This window comes from Geotrypetes seraphini, chromosome 2 (assembly GCF_902459505.1).
Source record: "Geotrypetes seraphini chromosome 2, aGeoSer1.1, whole genome shotgun sequence".
In the NCBI taxonomy this organism is placed as follows: domain Eukaryota; kingdom Metazoa; phylum Chordata; class Amphibia; order Gymnophiona; family Dermophiidae; genus Geotrypetes; species Geotrypetes seraphini.
Genome location: NC_047085.1, coordinates 405565152 through 405582953, shown reverse-complemented (window position 1 = coordinate 405582953; position 17802 = coordinate 405565152). Strand labels below are relative to the sequence as shown.

General features: G+C 43.5%; 1 protein-coding gene across 1 annotated transcript in view; it reads left to right on the top strand.

Moving 5' to 3' along the window:
* The first annotated feature begins 11908 nt into the window (after window positions 1–11908).
* Window positions 11909–17802, top strand: part of LOC117354106 (alkylglycerol monooxygenase-like) — a 163565-nt gene continuing 157671 nt past the window's right edge. The window contains exon 1 of the mRNA XM_033930994.1: window positions 11909–12218. Within this exon, the coding sequence (XP_033786885.1) occupies window positions 12144–12218 (75 nt within the window). The 5' untranslated portion in view covers window positions 11909–12143. The remainder of the gene's footprint in view (window positions 12219–17802) is intronic.

Below are 17802 nucleotides of genomic sequence, written 5' to 3'. Positions count from 1 at the left end.
ATTGGTAAGGCCCGACTGTAGTACAGGAAGAGGTGGTCGGAGCATACAGCGAGTGATTTCCTTCACTCGTTAGCGCTCCAGCTGCCGTCTCCTGTCTCCCCTGCCTAAAAAAATGTATTTGCGGTTTTTCTAAATTCGCAGGGTTCCTGGAACGTAGCCCCCATGAATTTTGGGGGAATACTGTTCTGCAACTCCAAGATGATGCTCTTTTTCTAGGTGAACTTTCTTTTCCAAGGAAGCACAGAGGTTGCCAAAGCAGAGTTGGAACTTCTCTACTGAGTCCCTAATGACACCTTCTATATATCACACTGTTCTCAAGTCTGCGGCTCTACTGTAGCTTCCAGAGATTAGACTCATTCTCTGAGAAACAAGAGCTCTTTGCCCAGAATAACACATATATCCTCTTATCAACTGGGAGATAGTTATATTTGTTTGAGGGATAGTAGTTTGGGTGGAAGAGATGAAAAGTTGCAAAGTATGCACATATGAACACATAAAAATGTATGCTTTCAGAGTTGGTGTAAATATGTTCATGAGGATTTGTGTGCTACTGGGACTAGTTCTGGTTGCTTACTCCCATATATAGTGGCAAAATATTTTATATTATCTATATAATTTTTTTTATTGTACTTGTTTTGTTGTAGAATACCATGGAATGCAAAATATCATCACTAACCATATAGCTTTAGGGTCCGCTCTGGAATACTCTTAGCTCTGGCTATATACCACTGTATATAGGAAGAGCTGTGGCTCACTGGGTAAGCTGCTGCCTCTGCACTCCGAGATTGTGAGATCATAACCCAGTGCTGTCCCTTGTGACCCTGGGCAGGTCACTTAATTCTTCAGCACCCACCACTTTGAATGTCAGCTTTGAAATGCCAAAGCAACAAAAAGGCAGTATACAATTCCCCTATATGACCAAAAATTGTTTTTCTGAGTGCCCTGGAAAATTCAAACAGTACCCCAGAATGGTTGCATATGTCCATTACAGCATGTATTTTATAGGATTGCTCAGAGGGTTGATGCTGGAATAGCCATAATTTTAATGTTTAATTATTGAAAATTAGTCAGGGGTTATTGAAGGCTAAAAGTTCATTCTGGGCTCCTAATCCTCTTGCCCTGCCTAGGAGGAGATGAGGAGAAAGCTAACCAGATATTATGGGTAAATCATATAGGTGAAAACTATTTGCATACAATAGAGGCATCAGGATTTCCCCAATGAATATTGCCCTAGGTACATTAGATAGACTGTGAGCCCGCCAGGACAAACAGGAAAAAATGTTTGAGTGCCTGAATAAATTCATGTAAACAATTCTGAACTCCCCTGGGAAAATGGTATGCAAAACTGAATAAATAAATAAATTATTTGGATGTCTATCAGGTACATTGAGGAGGGAGATGAATAGAGATGACAAACAAGATAAGGCAGTGGAACCTGTATATACAAAGAAGAATCAGTTGTAGAAAACCTATCACAGGAATAATGCTAAACTTGAGGAAGGAGTTTCACAGGGTATTCAAGGGGAAAATACATTAAATATGATTTCTGCTAAATCAGAGGTGGGCAACCTTGGCCCTCAAGGGCTGTAACTGAGCCAGGTTTAAAGTATCTTCCTAATTTATATGCATAAGATCTATTTGCATACAATGGGGCATCAGGATTTCCCTAATGAATATGTATAAGATGTATTTTTATACCATGGGAGCAGTGCATGCAAATAGATCTCATGCATATTAATTGGAGGAATCCTGAAAACCCGACTTTTATTTATTTATTTATTCAATTTTCTATACCGTTCTCCCAAGTGAGCTCAGAACAGTTTACATGAATTTATTCAGGTACTCATGCATTTTTCCTTGTCTGTCCAAGTGGGCTTTCATATCTAATGTACCTGGGGCAATGAGGGGTTAGGTGATTTGCCCAGAGTCACAAGGTGCAGTGTGGGTTTGAACCCACAACCTCAGGGTGCTGAGGCTGTAGCTTTAACCACTGTGCCACACTCTCAAGAATCAAGGTTGCCTACCCCTATGCCATATAGATTTTTAATATAATTCCTAAGCAAAATTTGTGTTGTGTTGAAACCAGTGGCGTTCCAAGGGGGGGAGGTCTGCCCCTGGTGCAGCTTTAGGGGGGGGTGCACAGCCAGCCCGGTCCCTATCGCGCTCCCACCCTCCCAGCGAGAGCAACAAACCGCCCTACAGTAGCATTGGCTGCATCGCGGCTTTCTCCTCCCTCTGCCGTGTCACTGATGATGTCATCAGCGACGCTGCACCGGCAGGAGAAAGCCGCGAAGCAGCCGACGCTACTGTAGGGAGGTTTGCTGCTCTCGCTGGGAGGGTGGGCTAGGTTCACTTGGCGGGGGGGGGGAGGAGAGATAGGAGGGTCAGCAGGGGTTCGACTGGGAGGGGAGAGAAGCCGTCTGCCTCGGGTGCTCCAAGGCCTGGTGCCATTATCTTCTTCGGGCAGCAGCAGCGTTTACAATTCGCTGCTGTTGCCGGCTTCCGGTTTTCATGAAGACAGGACCCGACAGAGAGGAAGGCCTGAAGCCGGCAACAGCAGTGAATTGTGAATGCTGCTGCTGCCCGAAGAAGTTCAGGACACCAGGTTTTGGGTGACAGAAGGAGGAAAGGGAGCAGAGGGGGAGAGTGTTGCTCTACCCAACTGGAGGGAATAAAAGGAGATGCCAGGGCTTGGAGGGAAGAAGAGACGCCAGGGCATGGAGGGAAGGAGGAAGGTATGCCAGATCAAGGGAAACGGAAGGGGGAAAGGAAGGAGGAGATGTCAGAGCATGGAGGGGGAGGGAGAGATGGAAGAAAAGGAAAGGAGAGAGATGCCGGGAATCAGGGAAGGGATGATGCCAGACCGTGAGGTGGGAAGGAAAGAAAGGAGAAGAGAGAGATGCCAGAGCATAGGGGAGGGGGGTGGTGACAGAGAGAGAAAAACGGAGAGGTGACAGAGTTGAAATCAATCATGTACAAAGGAGAGAAGGGGCACGGGATAGATAGTTTATGGAAGGAGCATAGAAAGAGGGAAGATGCCATATGGAAGAGAGAGAGAGAGAGAGAGGGTGCACACTGGATAGAAAGAGCACAGAGGGCAGTGAATGGAAGGGGCGAGATAGAGGGTGAACAGTAGATGGAAGGGGTAGAGAGAGGGAAACAGACACTGAATGGAAGTGTGGGGGAGAGGAAGGACAGCTGCTGAATGGAAGTGTGAGGGAAAGGGGGAGCAGATGCTGGAAGGAAGTGGGGAGGAGAAAGAAAAAAAGGGCACATGCAGGATTGAGGGAAGAGGATAGAGTTAGTTACTGGAAGGGGTGAGGAAAAGAAGTGGCAAGCTATAAGTAGACACAGTGAAAGAGGGAAATTGAGGACTGAATAGTAAAAAATAATTTAGACAAAGGCAGAAAATAAATTGAGGAGGAGGACCAGGGAAGAACAGAAAGAAGGGAGCGGAGAGAGAGATGCCAGAGCAGGGAGGAAGGAGAGGAGACAAATACCAGACCAATAGGGGTGAAAGGAGAGATGGAAGGGGGAGGCATACAGTTTCTAGAAGGGGCATAGGATAGAAGATGCTATATAGGGGCAGAGAGATGGCAGACAGTGGATGGAAGGAAGAGAGTAACAAGAAGATGAGGAAAGCAGAAACCAGAGAAGACAAAGGTAGAACAAAAATTTTCTATTTATTTATTGCTTTAGGAGACATGTGTCACTGTTTCTGTGGTATTGCTTCTTGCTGGTTCAATTTAACCTTTGTCTATGTATTTCTATTTTATCCCCCCTTTTACAAAACTGTGGAGTGTTTTTTAGCGCCAGCCGTGGTGGTAGCAGCTCTGATGCTCAGAATTCTATGAGCGTCAGAGTCGTTACCATCGTGGCTAAAATCCACAGGGGGAGGGGTAAGTTTGTGATGACATTCCATACTAGGCGAATATGTTTTCTGTGTTCTGTGTGTTCAAAAGACATGGTTTTCTGTTAGGATTGACTGCAGGATTGATCTGTACTAGTCTGGCTTGTTTAGTTTTACAATGGATGTATTGCTATTGTACTTCTCACTACAGTATGTAAGATGCTGCCTTTTCCTAGGTACTCATGTGTGACGTGTGGCTTGTTACTAAAAATCATGTTTTTCGTACAGATGGGGGGGGTGCCAAAAAATGATGGGCCCCGGGTGTCACACATGCTAGGTACGCCACTGGTTGAAACACTACATATGCCTTGAAAGAAACCCTTTCCCACCTGTTTGAAGAGCCATTACTATGTCCTTCATTGGGAGAGGGGTACACACATAGATTAGGTGAAGAGAAATAGGAATAGTTCCCGCTGTTTTCTATATCATCTAGGACCTGGATGATATTGAAATCTGCAGAACCATTTCTCTATCTCTAGCCCTCAGACCCCCTACAAGGAGTAGATTTTCACCTGTAATGAGCTGTGGTTTGCATTTTTTTGAGATCATTAGGTTAGACTTTTTTGTTTACTTCTGCTGAGGCAAAACATTAAAATGACAGGATCCTGTCAGGTGCACTTCCTAGGCATTGCATTTCTCTGAAGTCCTCTATGTTTGTTTGGTTTTGGTTTTTTTAAATAATATGTTCATTGAAACAGGCAGGACAGCCAGAACACAGGTACAAACAAAGCAACAATGTGTCAATACAAAGCAAGAATATAATACAAGAAGTAAAGTTTTAGTCCTGAAGATAATTTGAAACAGAAAAGAATCAGTTGCTCTTGAGCTCCACTGAGTGGTTCTTGCTGTTACCGCAGACTAGCAAAATATTACTTTAAAAAAAAAAAAAAAATCTAATGAGTACCGTAATACCTTCATTGAACCTCTTGTTTTAAACTTTTGGTTAACTTATCCTTAAATAAATTACTGCTATTTATCCAATTAGCTTTATGATATAATTAGACTTTTTGTACAAAAGGAACCTGAATATTTAGAGCAGATGTTCCCATTTCAGGACATGCAATTTACCATTGTCCCTTTACTTCCTTGCACACTCTTTATCTAACCTTCAGATCACAAACTAATGTGGATATCAAGTATATAAAGAACTTTAACTTGTTGTCTAACAAGTTATAGGGGCCTTTTACTAAGCTGCAGTAATTGTGCTTAAAAGGGCTTGCTGCAGAAGATCTTGTGGTAAGTCTGAGACTATTAGTATTTTTATAGCAGGGGGCATGTTTGTGGGGGTGAAGATGGAAGTGTCATCACTGATCAGTTAGCCTATTGCGTGCTGATTAGTGCATGATTAGAAAAGGCAGCGGTGAAAGCTAGAAAGATGATTGTGTGTATAAGAAGAGAAATGACCAGTAAGAAAAAGGAGATAACGATGTCCCTGTATAAGAATGATAAAACCTCATTTAGAATATTGTACACACTTCTAAAGACAGCATCTTAAAAAAAATATAAACAGGATAGTGTTGGTCCAGAGGACAGCTACTAAAATGCTCAGTAGTCTTCATCTTAAAGCGTATAGTAACAAACTTAAAGATCTCAATATGTGGGGGGCACTAGAGAGCACCGCACGGTATGGTCGCCTAAAACCAAAGCTCTGGCATGAATTATTATACAGAATCAAAAATCACTATTAGTTTATTGTGCAACGACGACTAATCCTGCTTGACCGCTAGCATAAGGCCATGGCTACAACTAAATCTGTTAAGTGGTGAAATCCTATGGTAAAAGCGCCTCAAAAGATCGACACAACTAAATCTGTTAAGTGGTGAAATCCTATGGTAAAAGCGCCTCAAAAGATCGACGACGACACGTCCTGCACTCTCCTGGAAGAATGCGTGAACTGCGTTCACTGATGTTGGATCTGAAAAGCAACTTCGATGAGATTAAAATGTAGTTTGCCACCTATAGAGCTGAACTCACTGATTTAAACAAATGAATGGAGAGTGCAGAGACAAAAATTTCTGTTAATAAGGATAATATAAGCACACTGCAGCGGCAGGTAAAACAGATTGAGTGATTGGTGTTTGAATTAGAAGACTCTAACAATCGAGCAGTAATTTTAGGGCTGCCAGAAGCGTGTGAGGGACATGACATGCTGAAGTTTCTGGAAACCATGCTGCCAAAATTGCTAGGCCTTGAATTCACGCAGCAATTTGAAATTGAGAGAGCGCATAGGGTGCCTGCACATACTACACAAACCGACATATCCACGTGCAGTGGTAGCAAAATTGATAAGGTATAATCAAGTACTTGACATTATGCAGAAGGCCCGTCTCAATAACCCGGTCAAATTTGAGGGGTGCACACTGTGTAAACATACAACTAAGGCCCGTAAACAACTTCTCGAGTACCAACCAAAGCTGAAATCCTTGGGAGCAAAGTTTGGAATGTTATACCCAGCAAAAATGCGAGTCACCTACAACAACTGCACCAAGGATTTTACTAAGCCCATGAAGCTCGCTGATTACCTGGAAAAGCTGTCATCCACCAGAATTGACAATGCCTGATGAATATAACTTTAGTTGCTCTTCTCTCATATCATCTTTGACTGTATACTACTTTGCTTCTATGGCGTAGAGCCTCTCCTTATATTACAGCTCCAGGCCTGTATGCTTATCAATTGTTATATAATATATGATAATTCTGCATAATTTCTATTTCACGCTGTTATGTTTTGGTTAAGCACCACCTGTGGGTTCTCTGACCCGTGTTCCTCTTCACCCAATGCATAATGAGTTCTTGTATAGGTTTTTTTTCATTGTTAATGGATGACAGCCTTAGGATTATTTCACACTATGTTACTTTATTTATTGATGTACCAGCCTTCATGTACGTAGACTCACGCTGCATAATATGACATGTCCCTAACTTGTTTAACCTTAAATGTTAAAGGTATGAATAACATTATCAAAAGGAAAAAACTACTAAACTATTTTACTGAATTCAAAGCAGATATCATAATGATACAGGAAACGCCCCTTGATGAATGTGAATCTAAGAAATTCTCATTAGCTTGGGCTTTCCCTGTAATTTTTTTCTCCCTCGGTATATAGAAAAAATGGTGTGTTGATGTTAATTAGGAATAGACCTGATATTACTATTATGTCTCAGCTCACTGACAAACAAGGTCGGTGGATATTGGTAATACTTGACATAGTGAGTTGTAAAACTATGTTCATGAATATCTATGGCCCAAATATTGATGATGTCAATTTCTATAATGATATTGCTGATCAATTGCACAATCTTGCTGATTTGCCATGTGTACTAGGGGGTGATTTTAACCTGGTTTTAGACCCTATTAAAGATAGGAAGTCTACTTGTACACATAAAAAAACAAGTCCTGGCATAAGTTGCAGGATATCAGTGATTTAGATTACACTTTCTACTCAGCACCACATAATTCGTACTCCTGAATAGACTACTTTTTGGTTAGTCTACCACTGGTGCAACATGTCCAGACTACTGATATTAAAGGAATTAATGTGTTGGAGCATGCTTCTGTTCTGCTAACATTTTCTGGCATAGGCAAGCCTTCGCCTCGCAGACATTGGCGATTCAATAATAGTCTGTTACAAGATGCTGACTTTATACCATTTATTTCTAAAGCCATTAGAGATTATTTTGACCTAAACAGCCCTGGGGATACCTCTCAAATTGTATTGTGGGATGCATTTAAAGCCTACTTAAGGGGCATGATTATATCTTACGCTGCCCACAAAAAAAGCAGGCCAAAGACCAACTTCTGAGTCTTGAAGTAGAGATTAAAGCACTTGAAAATCAGCACAGCGGTTGTACTTCAAATATGCAACAATTACAAGCCCTTTGTCTCACAGTTTGAAATTCTCTGTTCACAACTATCCAGCCTGGTATTGGATATTTGTATCTGATGGGTCGAATTTGTCAGCTTTTCCTGGAGTGATGCTAACTTCAGAGAATTATTCTGTATCTGTTGAGAGTTATCCTGTAACATCACCTGCAGGTTTTTCATTCGTACGGTCAAGGATCTCCATAGAGTCTGATGGTAAAGGCACTTTAGATGGAGTCACTGGGGTTGGTTTTAGTCTTTTGCCTTTCCCCTTGGCAGCAAATGCAGAATCCAGAGTCAGTTGTTTTCCTGAGGTCATCAGAAGTCAAATTGGTCAAACTAAAGGGAATCAAATAGTTATAAAGGTTCAGTGTATATGTCCAAGGGAGGAGCACTGCACTCACACAGCCATTCTCATCGCCTCCAAGTTTCGAAATCAACACTGAAACTTTCTAAAGACCATGGTAAATTGCTAAGATGCCTATTACTTATTGCACTTAAAACTATACTATCTAATTGGAAAAACAGTCATAATCTTTCTTATAACTTATGGTGGCACAATGTATGCACGATTGCTAAATTTGACCGTATATACGCTGAAAAATTGGTCATGTAGCTGTGCATGACACAGTTTGGTTACCATTGACTGAGTTTTGCAACTCATAAAGTTATTTCTGTTGAAGGTTTTCTTCTACCTTTTATGCTGGTGCACTTCTTTTTCACCCTTTACATAAGAACATAAGAATTGCCGCTGCTGGGTCAGACCGGTGGTCCATCATGCCCAGCAGTCCATATTAATGTTAATTTTAGATATTAGAGGCTTAAGATTAGGGAGGCCTTACCGGGGTTTCTGTCTACCCTCTCGCCCCCCAAAAAAAACAGAGGCATACACCATGGTTAATTTTCCGCTAAGGAGTTTATTCATGGCCGCAGCATGGTTATAACACAATAACATTAACCATAATCACATTTATGTTCATAACATGATTAATATGATAACATTGGAATAACAATAACTTGTAAACATACCATACTTCAAATCATCCTAACTTATACTAGCCTCACCCTTGGGGGAGGGATCTACCACCCTACCAAGCGGGGCCCAAACTGGGGGGTCAATCAGCACTGCATATAAGTAGGCACCGCCGTTCAAGCGAATGCTCTACTCCCACTTGGCCCGAGCCACCGTCCAAGCATCCCGGGCCCCGTTTGCTGTCCCCCCAGATCGACGTCCAAGTGATTGGGGGTAGCGATGGTCCATCCTGTGCTTGCCCCTCCATCTAAGAGGGGTCCCAGGCACGCCGCAAAAGGAATGGCTGCCAGGAGAGTCCGTTTTTTAAAGTTTCCCGCTGCCCCTCCCTTCTGCCTATCCCTGCCTGGCCCTTATGTCCCATAGGGGTTGGAGAAAAGGGAGGGATATAGAGAAGAGCATCAGGGAGGGGGACTTTAGATAAGAGCATTGGGAAAGGGAGCTAGAGAGTATAGGGGTGACATTGTACATTTTAAAGTCATCTGCCTTGACCTCTCTGAAAAAAATCAGAATATAAAATGATAATTAAAATTTTCTCTGCATAAAGTAAGCTTTGTGCAGGTTAATTTTCCGGTTACCATTTTGTATTGTTAATAAGATTATATTGTGTGTATATGAAGAATGAATGGAGGAAATGACATTACAATTAGTACTATTATTATGGGGTAGGGTGTGGGGTAGAGCTTGGGTAGGGTCTAGGGCGGAACTTTTGGGTCTCAACAAAATTTAAAAAGCATTCTGCTGCCTATGGGCTATGGTCTTTATCTCATTCATTTCTCTCTGTTTTCTCTATTATCTAAGTTTCTAAGAAGAGTTTGCTTTATGTATATAAGAATGTTACTGGTAAGAGCTAGATATGGCTTTGTACTATAGTGATATCTCTATGAAATTTAACTTAATTAAGTGAACCCTAGTGTGACAGATTAAGGGGTTTCCCTCCGCATGAAAATATTATACCCCCAGGCAGCAGGGGATGCTAATCAGAAAGTGAATGAACTACATGTCCTAGAATGCCCTGAAATTTGGGATTCAGTGCTAAGTCACAGGGGTGAGACTCACTCAAGAGAGGTATTTCTACCCAGGCTAGGGTCTTCTAGAGAGGTCCCTGAGAGAAAAAGAGGAACTCTCAAGTTTTCCCTAGACATAAGCAGTGGCAGGCCTTGTTAAAATAAATTGATGCCTGTAGCAGCTGACTGAGGTAAGACAGGGCTATATTCTTTGATTGGTGTGAGGCAAACAATAAAGCAAATTGTTTATGTTTCTGTGAAAGGTATTTCTGTGCTAATTGCTCCTAACAAGCCAAGCTAGCCTGCCAAGCAAGGCTAATCTCCCACACCTAGGGAAAGATTCTCAAAATTTTAACCTGGTTACTAAACCGGTTCCAGCAGGTTTAGCATTCATGTATTTTAGCAGCGGATTATCAAAACAGCTTACCTTGGTATTTTCCAAGCTTCCTAGCAATGTTTGACTCTGCCATGCATATGTATTACAATAAGGTCATTAATATTTAAATGAGCACTCCGGGTGATTCTCTATTATCGCTGGGTGATTCCCTAACCCTGCTGTCCTACATTTGCAAGCAAAATTTTCTGGCAGGTCTGAGCTGTCTTAGCCTTGCTTTCTGGTCAGTGCCTGAGCACTGATTGGCTCAGGAATTGACAGCAAAGTAAGACTTGACAGCTCAGACCTGCCAGAAAATTTTGCCACAATTAAGCAACCCCCTCCCCCTCCCCATACCACCACCCGACATCCCCCGGCAACAGGAAGGATGCCCACTCCCTCCCACTGCTGCTGTTAAACAAACACACACACTCCCAGCAGTGGGATGGATGCCCACTCCCTCCCACCACAGCCGTTAAGCAACTCCCCTGACACCCCCCCAGCAAAGGGAGGGATGCCCACTCCCTCCAGCTACTGCCATTAAGCAACCTCTCATACATTCTCAGCAGTGGGAGGGATGGCCACTCCCAACTGCCGCCATGCCTCCGATGATCTCCTCACCCCCTTACCTTGTTTACGAAGGCTGGTCTGAGGGATGCCTACTTCCTCCAGCCAGCAGTCCCACTTCTTCAAAATAGTGGGCCTTCCCTCCACGGTGCATCCTGGGATGTGCTGGGGAAGGGCTTCAGGTTCTGATTGGCCCAGGTTGCTTAAGGCCCCTATGGGCCCCAAAGTAGGGACATTAAACAACCTAGGGAAGACCTGCCATTTTGAAGAGATGGGCTTGCTGGCCAGAAGAAGTAGGCATCCCTCCGACCAGCTTTTATAAAAAAGGCAAAGGGGTCATCAGGGGCATAACGGCAGCGGTGGGAAGGAGTGGGCATCCTTCTCACTGCCAGGGGTGGGGGGTGGGGTAGTTTGAGGGCAGCTGGAAGGAGTGGGCATGCCTGCTGCCAATCTTTGATTTTGGATCTTTTATTATTTGTGGGTTTATTCTGTGCATGTGCCAATCGCTATCACCAGCATTCGGCACATGCAAATTTATCAACCCTCTGCAAACCTCATTTACATGCAAGTATTTTTTTTGTAAGAATGACTCACCCTTTTGAAATTGTTACAGTAGTTGCTGTGACAGGGGCCTGTTGGATTTTGAAGCAAACATTTGAGAATCTTCCTCTTTTTGAAAGAGTGAAAAAAAAAGGATTCAGGTTTACCTGTTCTACCCTATTCTCTGCTTATGTTTTTGAAGCTGATTACAAAAAAATACCAATTTCATAATTGGTGAAAATCTTCATTGATCAATCATTAGTGTTCTTTTCTGTTTACGTTTCTTGCTGTTTAGACTAACCTTTGAAAAAATGAATACATTACTGTCTGTGATTATCCTTTTGCAAAAAGCATATGATTCAACTTTGTTTTCTGGAGCTTCTCAAGGAATAATTCATGTGAAACTTACCCCCCTTCTACAAAGCCGCGCATTAATGGCCCCAAAGCCCATAGAGATTTAAAGGGCTTCAGGGCTGTTGTCACGCGGCTTTGTAGAAGAGAGGGTTAGTTGTTGAACTTGCACAACCAGCAATCTGGCAAGGCAGTGTTTGTCAACCTGAATTTGGATCAGGGTGTGTTCTAACTTTGCAAAAGAACTCCCTGTCCTGTCTCCCAGGTTGCATCAGCAGTGTACGGAGTGTTTTCCATTGGCTGTCACATCAGCCTGTGGTCAGAGTGTGCTGCAAGTAGCATTAGCAGCAGGCACTGCTCCTGTCACCAGGGGTAATTACTGTAACCAATCTGCGCAGTGGGATACTGCTTCATCTCCCTTCAAGCGTGGACGCGCTACAGCTACCTCCAGCGTGACGGGCTCTACAAGTCTCAAGCGGCTGTCCATCTAGCAGGGCACGCACATGATGGTCTACGCACTACAGTCCAACATGAGCACCTTCAGCAGCGCGGACGAACAGCACAAATACCTGGAACAGGTGAGAAGAAAGGAAAAAATGTGGGTAAAATCCAATGGGTGGATATATAACAGCCCCAAAGAGAAAATAATAAAATATAAAGATTAGTTCCAGATAGATGAGGAGAAGGAGAGGGAAGAAATGGGAAAAGCAAACCTGTAAAATAATTAGAAGACCGATACATGGAAAGTGTAGAAGAGACTGGGACCAGCCCATTAGAGAAACAAAGTGTGCAGACAGCAAAGGTAAAAAAACAAAATTATTAAAAGCCACACTAGAAACAGCTGTGCAGCCAAGGCCTCGAAGCCCTTTAAATCCCTATGTGCTTTGGGGCAGTTACCGCAGTGGCAATCACTACATGGCTTTGTAAAAAAGGGGAGGGGGTAATTCTTTTAAAGAATCAAGATGTGTCTGTTGTGGGAAAGGCCTCAGCGGCGACACCTGAACAAACATATTTCAGTTCAGTTCAGGTATTCATGCATCTAGCCTCCACATTGGTCAGCCCTCCATTTTCCACCGTATCTATATTTTCTTTTATATTTCTCTTTCTAACTTAGGCCCTCTTTTACTAAGGTGCGCTAACTGATTAGTGCATGCTAATCGATTTAGTACGCGTTAAACGCTAACGCGTCCATAGACTAACATGCCTGCGTTAGAGTTTAGCGCATGCTACATTGATTAGTAAAGAGGGGGGTTAGTTTTAAAGTGAGTATTTACTCAAATATAAACTGGAATTTTGGGGCCAGTAAGGAAGCCGCTCAGCACCGAGAAGCAGCGCCAAATCGCGCTGCTACTCATACTGCTCAGAGGAGATCGCGCAGCGGGTCAGGAGTTTGGAACGCTTGCTCCTGCCCGCTGCACCTTCACCAGTGATCGGCAGAGGACCCGCTTCACCTCCACCAGGGATCAGCAGAGGTATGAAGATAGGGCAGGGAGGGGGGGGACAGAGGGCAGAGCCTGGGAGGGAGAGTGCAGAGTCTGACACGGTAAGGAAGGAAGGGTGCTAGGTGCAGAGCCTGTCAGGGTAAGGAAGAAAGGGTGCTTGGTGCATAGCCTGACAGGGGAGGGGAGGATGGAAGGGTGCTGTGGGCAGAGCCTGACATGGGAGGGAAGGAAGGATGCTTGGTGCAGAGGCTGACAGGGGAGGAGAGGAAAGAAGGGTGGTGGGTGCAGAGTCTGACAGGGGAGGGGAGGAATGAAAGATGCTGGGTGCAGTGCCTGACAGGGGTGGGATGGAGGGAAGGGGGCTGGTGCAGAGCTTAGCAAGGAGGGGGTTGGGTACAGAGCCTGACAGGGCAGGACACTTGACTATTAAGCTGCTCAACTTATATTTGAGTCAACCATTTTCCCTCCTTTTTTGGGGGGTGAAGGGGGTCTCGACTTACATTCGGATTGATTTATATTCAAGTATATACAGTATCACAAATTTAAAGCTGCTCTGTGCTCATGTAGGGTAGGACACACCGTACCCTACATGAATACCTGAACTGAACTGAAATATGTTTGTTCAGGTGTAGCCGCTGAGGTCTTTTCTCCATATAAATGATTATATAAGATACACGTTAAATGTTTTGAAAAATTGTGAATAGAAGTGTGAAAGACTCAGAGTAAAGAAGATTAATAAAAGATTGAATTAATACTAAAGTGGAGTTTGATAAATGGACTGAATGATATAAGGAATTGCTTCACTTATAATAGATAAAGAATTTTTGCCAGTTAAGTGAGTGCTTTGGGAAATGTGCATCTTTTATTTTTTTGTATTTTGCAGAATACAAGAGAAAATGCATTACCGTTACGTATGCATTACAGTATTTTCATTGCTTATAGAGTCTGATTTTCTTTGGGAGGAGGTATCTCCATTTCAGGGTTTGTTTGTTTTTTCTGCATGTGCACAAATGAGTGAAGCGAAGGATTCATATTTCACATTTATTTAATATATTAATTTATTCATTCAGTTTTCTATACCATTCTCCAAGGAGAGCTCAGAACGTTTTTTTTTCCATCTGTCCCGGTGAGCTTACAATCTATCTAATGTACCTGGGGCAATGGGGGGATTAAGTGACTTGCCCAGAGTCAGAAGGAAAAGCATGGGTTTGAACCCACAACCCCAGGGTGCTGAGGCTGTAGCTTTTAGCCACAGAAAATACTTATCTAAGTTTACAATACAATTAAAATCAGAGGAGAGGAAGAAAAGGAAAATATGAGAGGATATCTAGGATTCTATAAAATGTGCCTAAACCTAAATGCGCCTAGGAATGTGGTACTTAATGCACATCAATCTTAAGTTAAGTGCCGTTCATAGAATTCCAATTAGCAGCACCTAAAGTGGACTTAGTCACACCCTATTTATAGCAGGATTTTCTGGCCTAAATATCAGTGCCTAAACCCACTTTAGGCACCTACATGGAAAACATGCCTATGATCCACCCATAATCTGCCTCTAACCATGCCTACTTTCCTCAGTACGAGAGGACATTGCATCTTCTGGAGGGCATGTCTTAGCTATAGGATTGCTTCTTACTTCACCAGGGTGATGATCTCCTTTAAGAAGACCTTCCTCTCCGAGGCAGCACAGAGACTTCTAGGCTGGAGGCGGGACTTCTCTACAATGTCCCTGTAGGTCTTCCTTATGTACCTCACTGTCTCCCTCTGCTTCTCCAAATCTTCTTCTCTAGCCTCAAGAGATCACACCCATTCCCTGAGAGCTAGAAGCTCTCTACTCTGAGCACACACATAAGACCATAAGGTATGTATCTTACAGAGTAAATTTTTCTCTATCAAACAGTGTTGCTTTTAGGAAGATATAGTTAAAAACAAAAAATGGGAGAAAGCACAATTCAAAAAGAAGCGTGAAAAGTATAATCCAACAGTAAAAAAATAACATGCTTACTGGAAACACTTAAATAAACTCAGAATAACTGTCAAAAGAGTTTATAATTCAAATTTTCATATGTGGAAAGGTTGTGCTCAGAGACATGGAGGAAAAAGGGGAGAAAGTCCCCAAAAAACCTCACCACCCAATCATTGCAGTACTTCCACTTGTAAAATAATAAATAGAGTGCAAAGCATCAAATGTTGAAACAACAGCACTTATCTTGTTGTGTAAAGTTCTTTGGCCTCGACGTGCCACGTTTCAGTATTTCTTCAGGAAGCCAAACGAAGCCTTTAAATGACAACAGTCTTCTATACTGGGTGTCAGTCTCTGAAACACAAACCGCAAAATAACATTATATTAGCAAATAAAGAGAAACTGAATAGCACTCAAAAAATTATTATATGGAAACTAATATTAAAGTGATTTAAGGCAAAAAACAGAAGGGTACCTTCTGAAGCTCATTAGATGAAATTTAACAAGTTCCACTCCTCTGCTCACAGTGTGTTTAAAAAGGAGAAAAATTAGCACCAGGCAGCATCAACCGCGTAAGCGGGCTTGACATACAAAACATGCACTACTGCTACGGATGGTAACATAGGACAAACCACCTCTGAAAATAATACGGGCATAAAGGATATGTAAAAGCTGAGATGGTAAATAGGCTGAAAGCGGCAACTTAAGATGCAAGAAAGGTTTGCCACTCTATTTCATCGTACCGGTCTTGTTATGTGTCTCACATAAAGCTTCAGGCAAGAGCACCGAATAATATAGAGTTGCTCATCCCATGCTGATTTTATCATCAAAGCCGAGGAAATGAAAAATAGGATTCTGGCACGGGAATATCCACAGACAGTCATCAAAAAGGCTTATAAACGTGCTTTATATGCCCAGTGGTGCACCCTACTTACTCCTAGTGTTAAATCTCAAGAATCCTCTCTCGTATATGTTTTACCTCATACACAATATTAAGCATATTATTAAGTCTAATTGGGGTGTCTTATGTTTTCATCCCATCTTTCATGCACCATCACGGTCTGCCTTCTCTAGAGGCAAAAACCTACGGTAGACATTGATGAAATCTCAATTTAAATCCAGCCATGTTGGGGACAGTATGATCAGAAGAGGCCATTATGCCTGCGGCAAGTGTAAAATGTGTGATCTCAGTGTCCCTTTAAGAGATTTGGACCTTCCAGAATGGGTCAACAAATGTGGGAGTCAAAGTTTTTCCACTTGTGAAACGAGTGGGGTCTATATTATTCGGTGCCCTTACCTGAAGCTTTTTGTGGGACACACAGCAAGACCAGTTCGATCCCGTATAGGGGAACAAATTAGTAGGATTCACACACAGACTCTTTCAGCCCCCCTGGTACAACATTGGCTGTCATGCCAGCACACTACAGCACAATTACAATATTCAGTTTTAGAGGTTCCTCAATTAACTTGAGGTGGTGACCTTGCAAGTGTTTTATGGAGTAGAGAACAAAAATGGATTTACAAATTGAACACCTTAAACACGCCAACAGTGTGTTTAAAAAGAAGAAAAATTAGCGCTGGGCAGCGTCAACTGCATAAGCGGGCTTAAGATACAAAACGTGCACTACTGCTACGGATGGTAACATAGGACAAACCACCTCTGAAAATAATACGGGCATAAAGGATATGTAAAAGCTGAGATGGCAAACAGGCTGAAAGCGGCAACTTAAGATGCAAGAAAGGCTTGCCACTCTATTTCAATATTTAGCCCAGCCGGAGATTTAGCCCAGCGAGCAAGCAGGCACGCCTCGTCGAAATGAGGCGGGCCCGCCCCTTCCCGGCCCATCCCGCCGAAGCCTAAGGCCTGATTGGCCCAGGCTCTAGAAGCCTGGACCAATCAGGCCTTAGGAATAGCGGGTCCGCCCATCCCTACTAAGTCTAAGGTCTGATTGGCCAATCAGGCCTTTGATTAAGTGGGGATGGGCGGACCCGCTATGCCTAAGGCCTGATTGGTCCAGGCTTCTAGAGCCTGGGCCAATCAGGCCTTAGGCTTTGGCGGGATGGGCCGGGAAGGGGCGGGCCCGCCTCATTTCGACGAGGCGTGCCTGCTTGCTCGACGTGCAAGACCCATCTGTAAGAACAGGTTTGGTGGAGTGGGGGTTGTTAGCGCCCGGGGGGGGTGCGTCTTCGGGCAAGAGGGATTGGGCACCCTCCTGCCAGCAACCGATATTGTCGGGAGGGGCGGTCGGTAGTGTCAGGGAGGGGGGTGCGTCTTCGGGCAGGAGGGTTTGGGCACCCTCCTGCCAGTGATCGGTCAGGGGCCACGGCCCGCTATACTTATAGCGGCAGAGAGATCCCTTGCCGTGATAAGTATAGCGGCCGCGTTTACTTACAATGTAGACCAGCATTTTGCTGGCCTACATTTTTAAGCTTCTCATCTACTAGGGAGACGCGTAGGGCCGCCTAGGTTCAGCCTAAGGCCCGCCTAAGGCCCTTAGACGAGCTTAGGCATCTTGCGGGTCTCCCTAGGCTCCCGGAGGCGCCTTCAGGCCTGCCTGGGGAGCATTTTTTTTTAAAAAATGTGCATCCCGATTGGCTGATTAGACAGCTGTAGGACGCCTACAGCTGCCTAAAATCGGGACGCACTTTTAGAGAATCTGGGCCTCAGTGTGGATATCAAGAAAACCGAGCCTCATACTCAGGCTCAAATGGATTTAGGCAATATTTCAGATATTTTGGAATCATCGTTGGTGCATA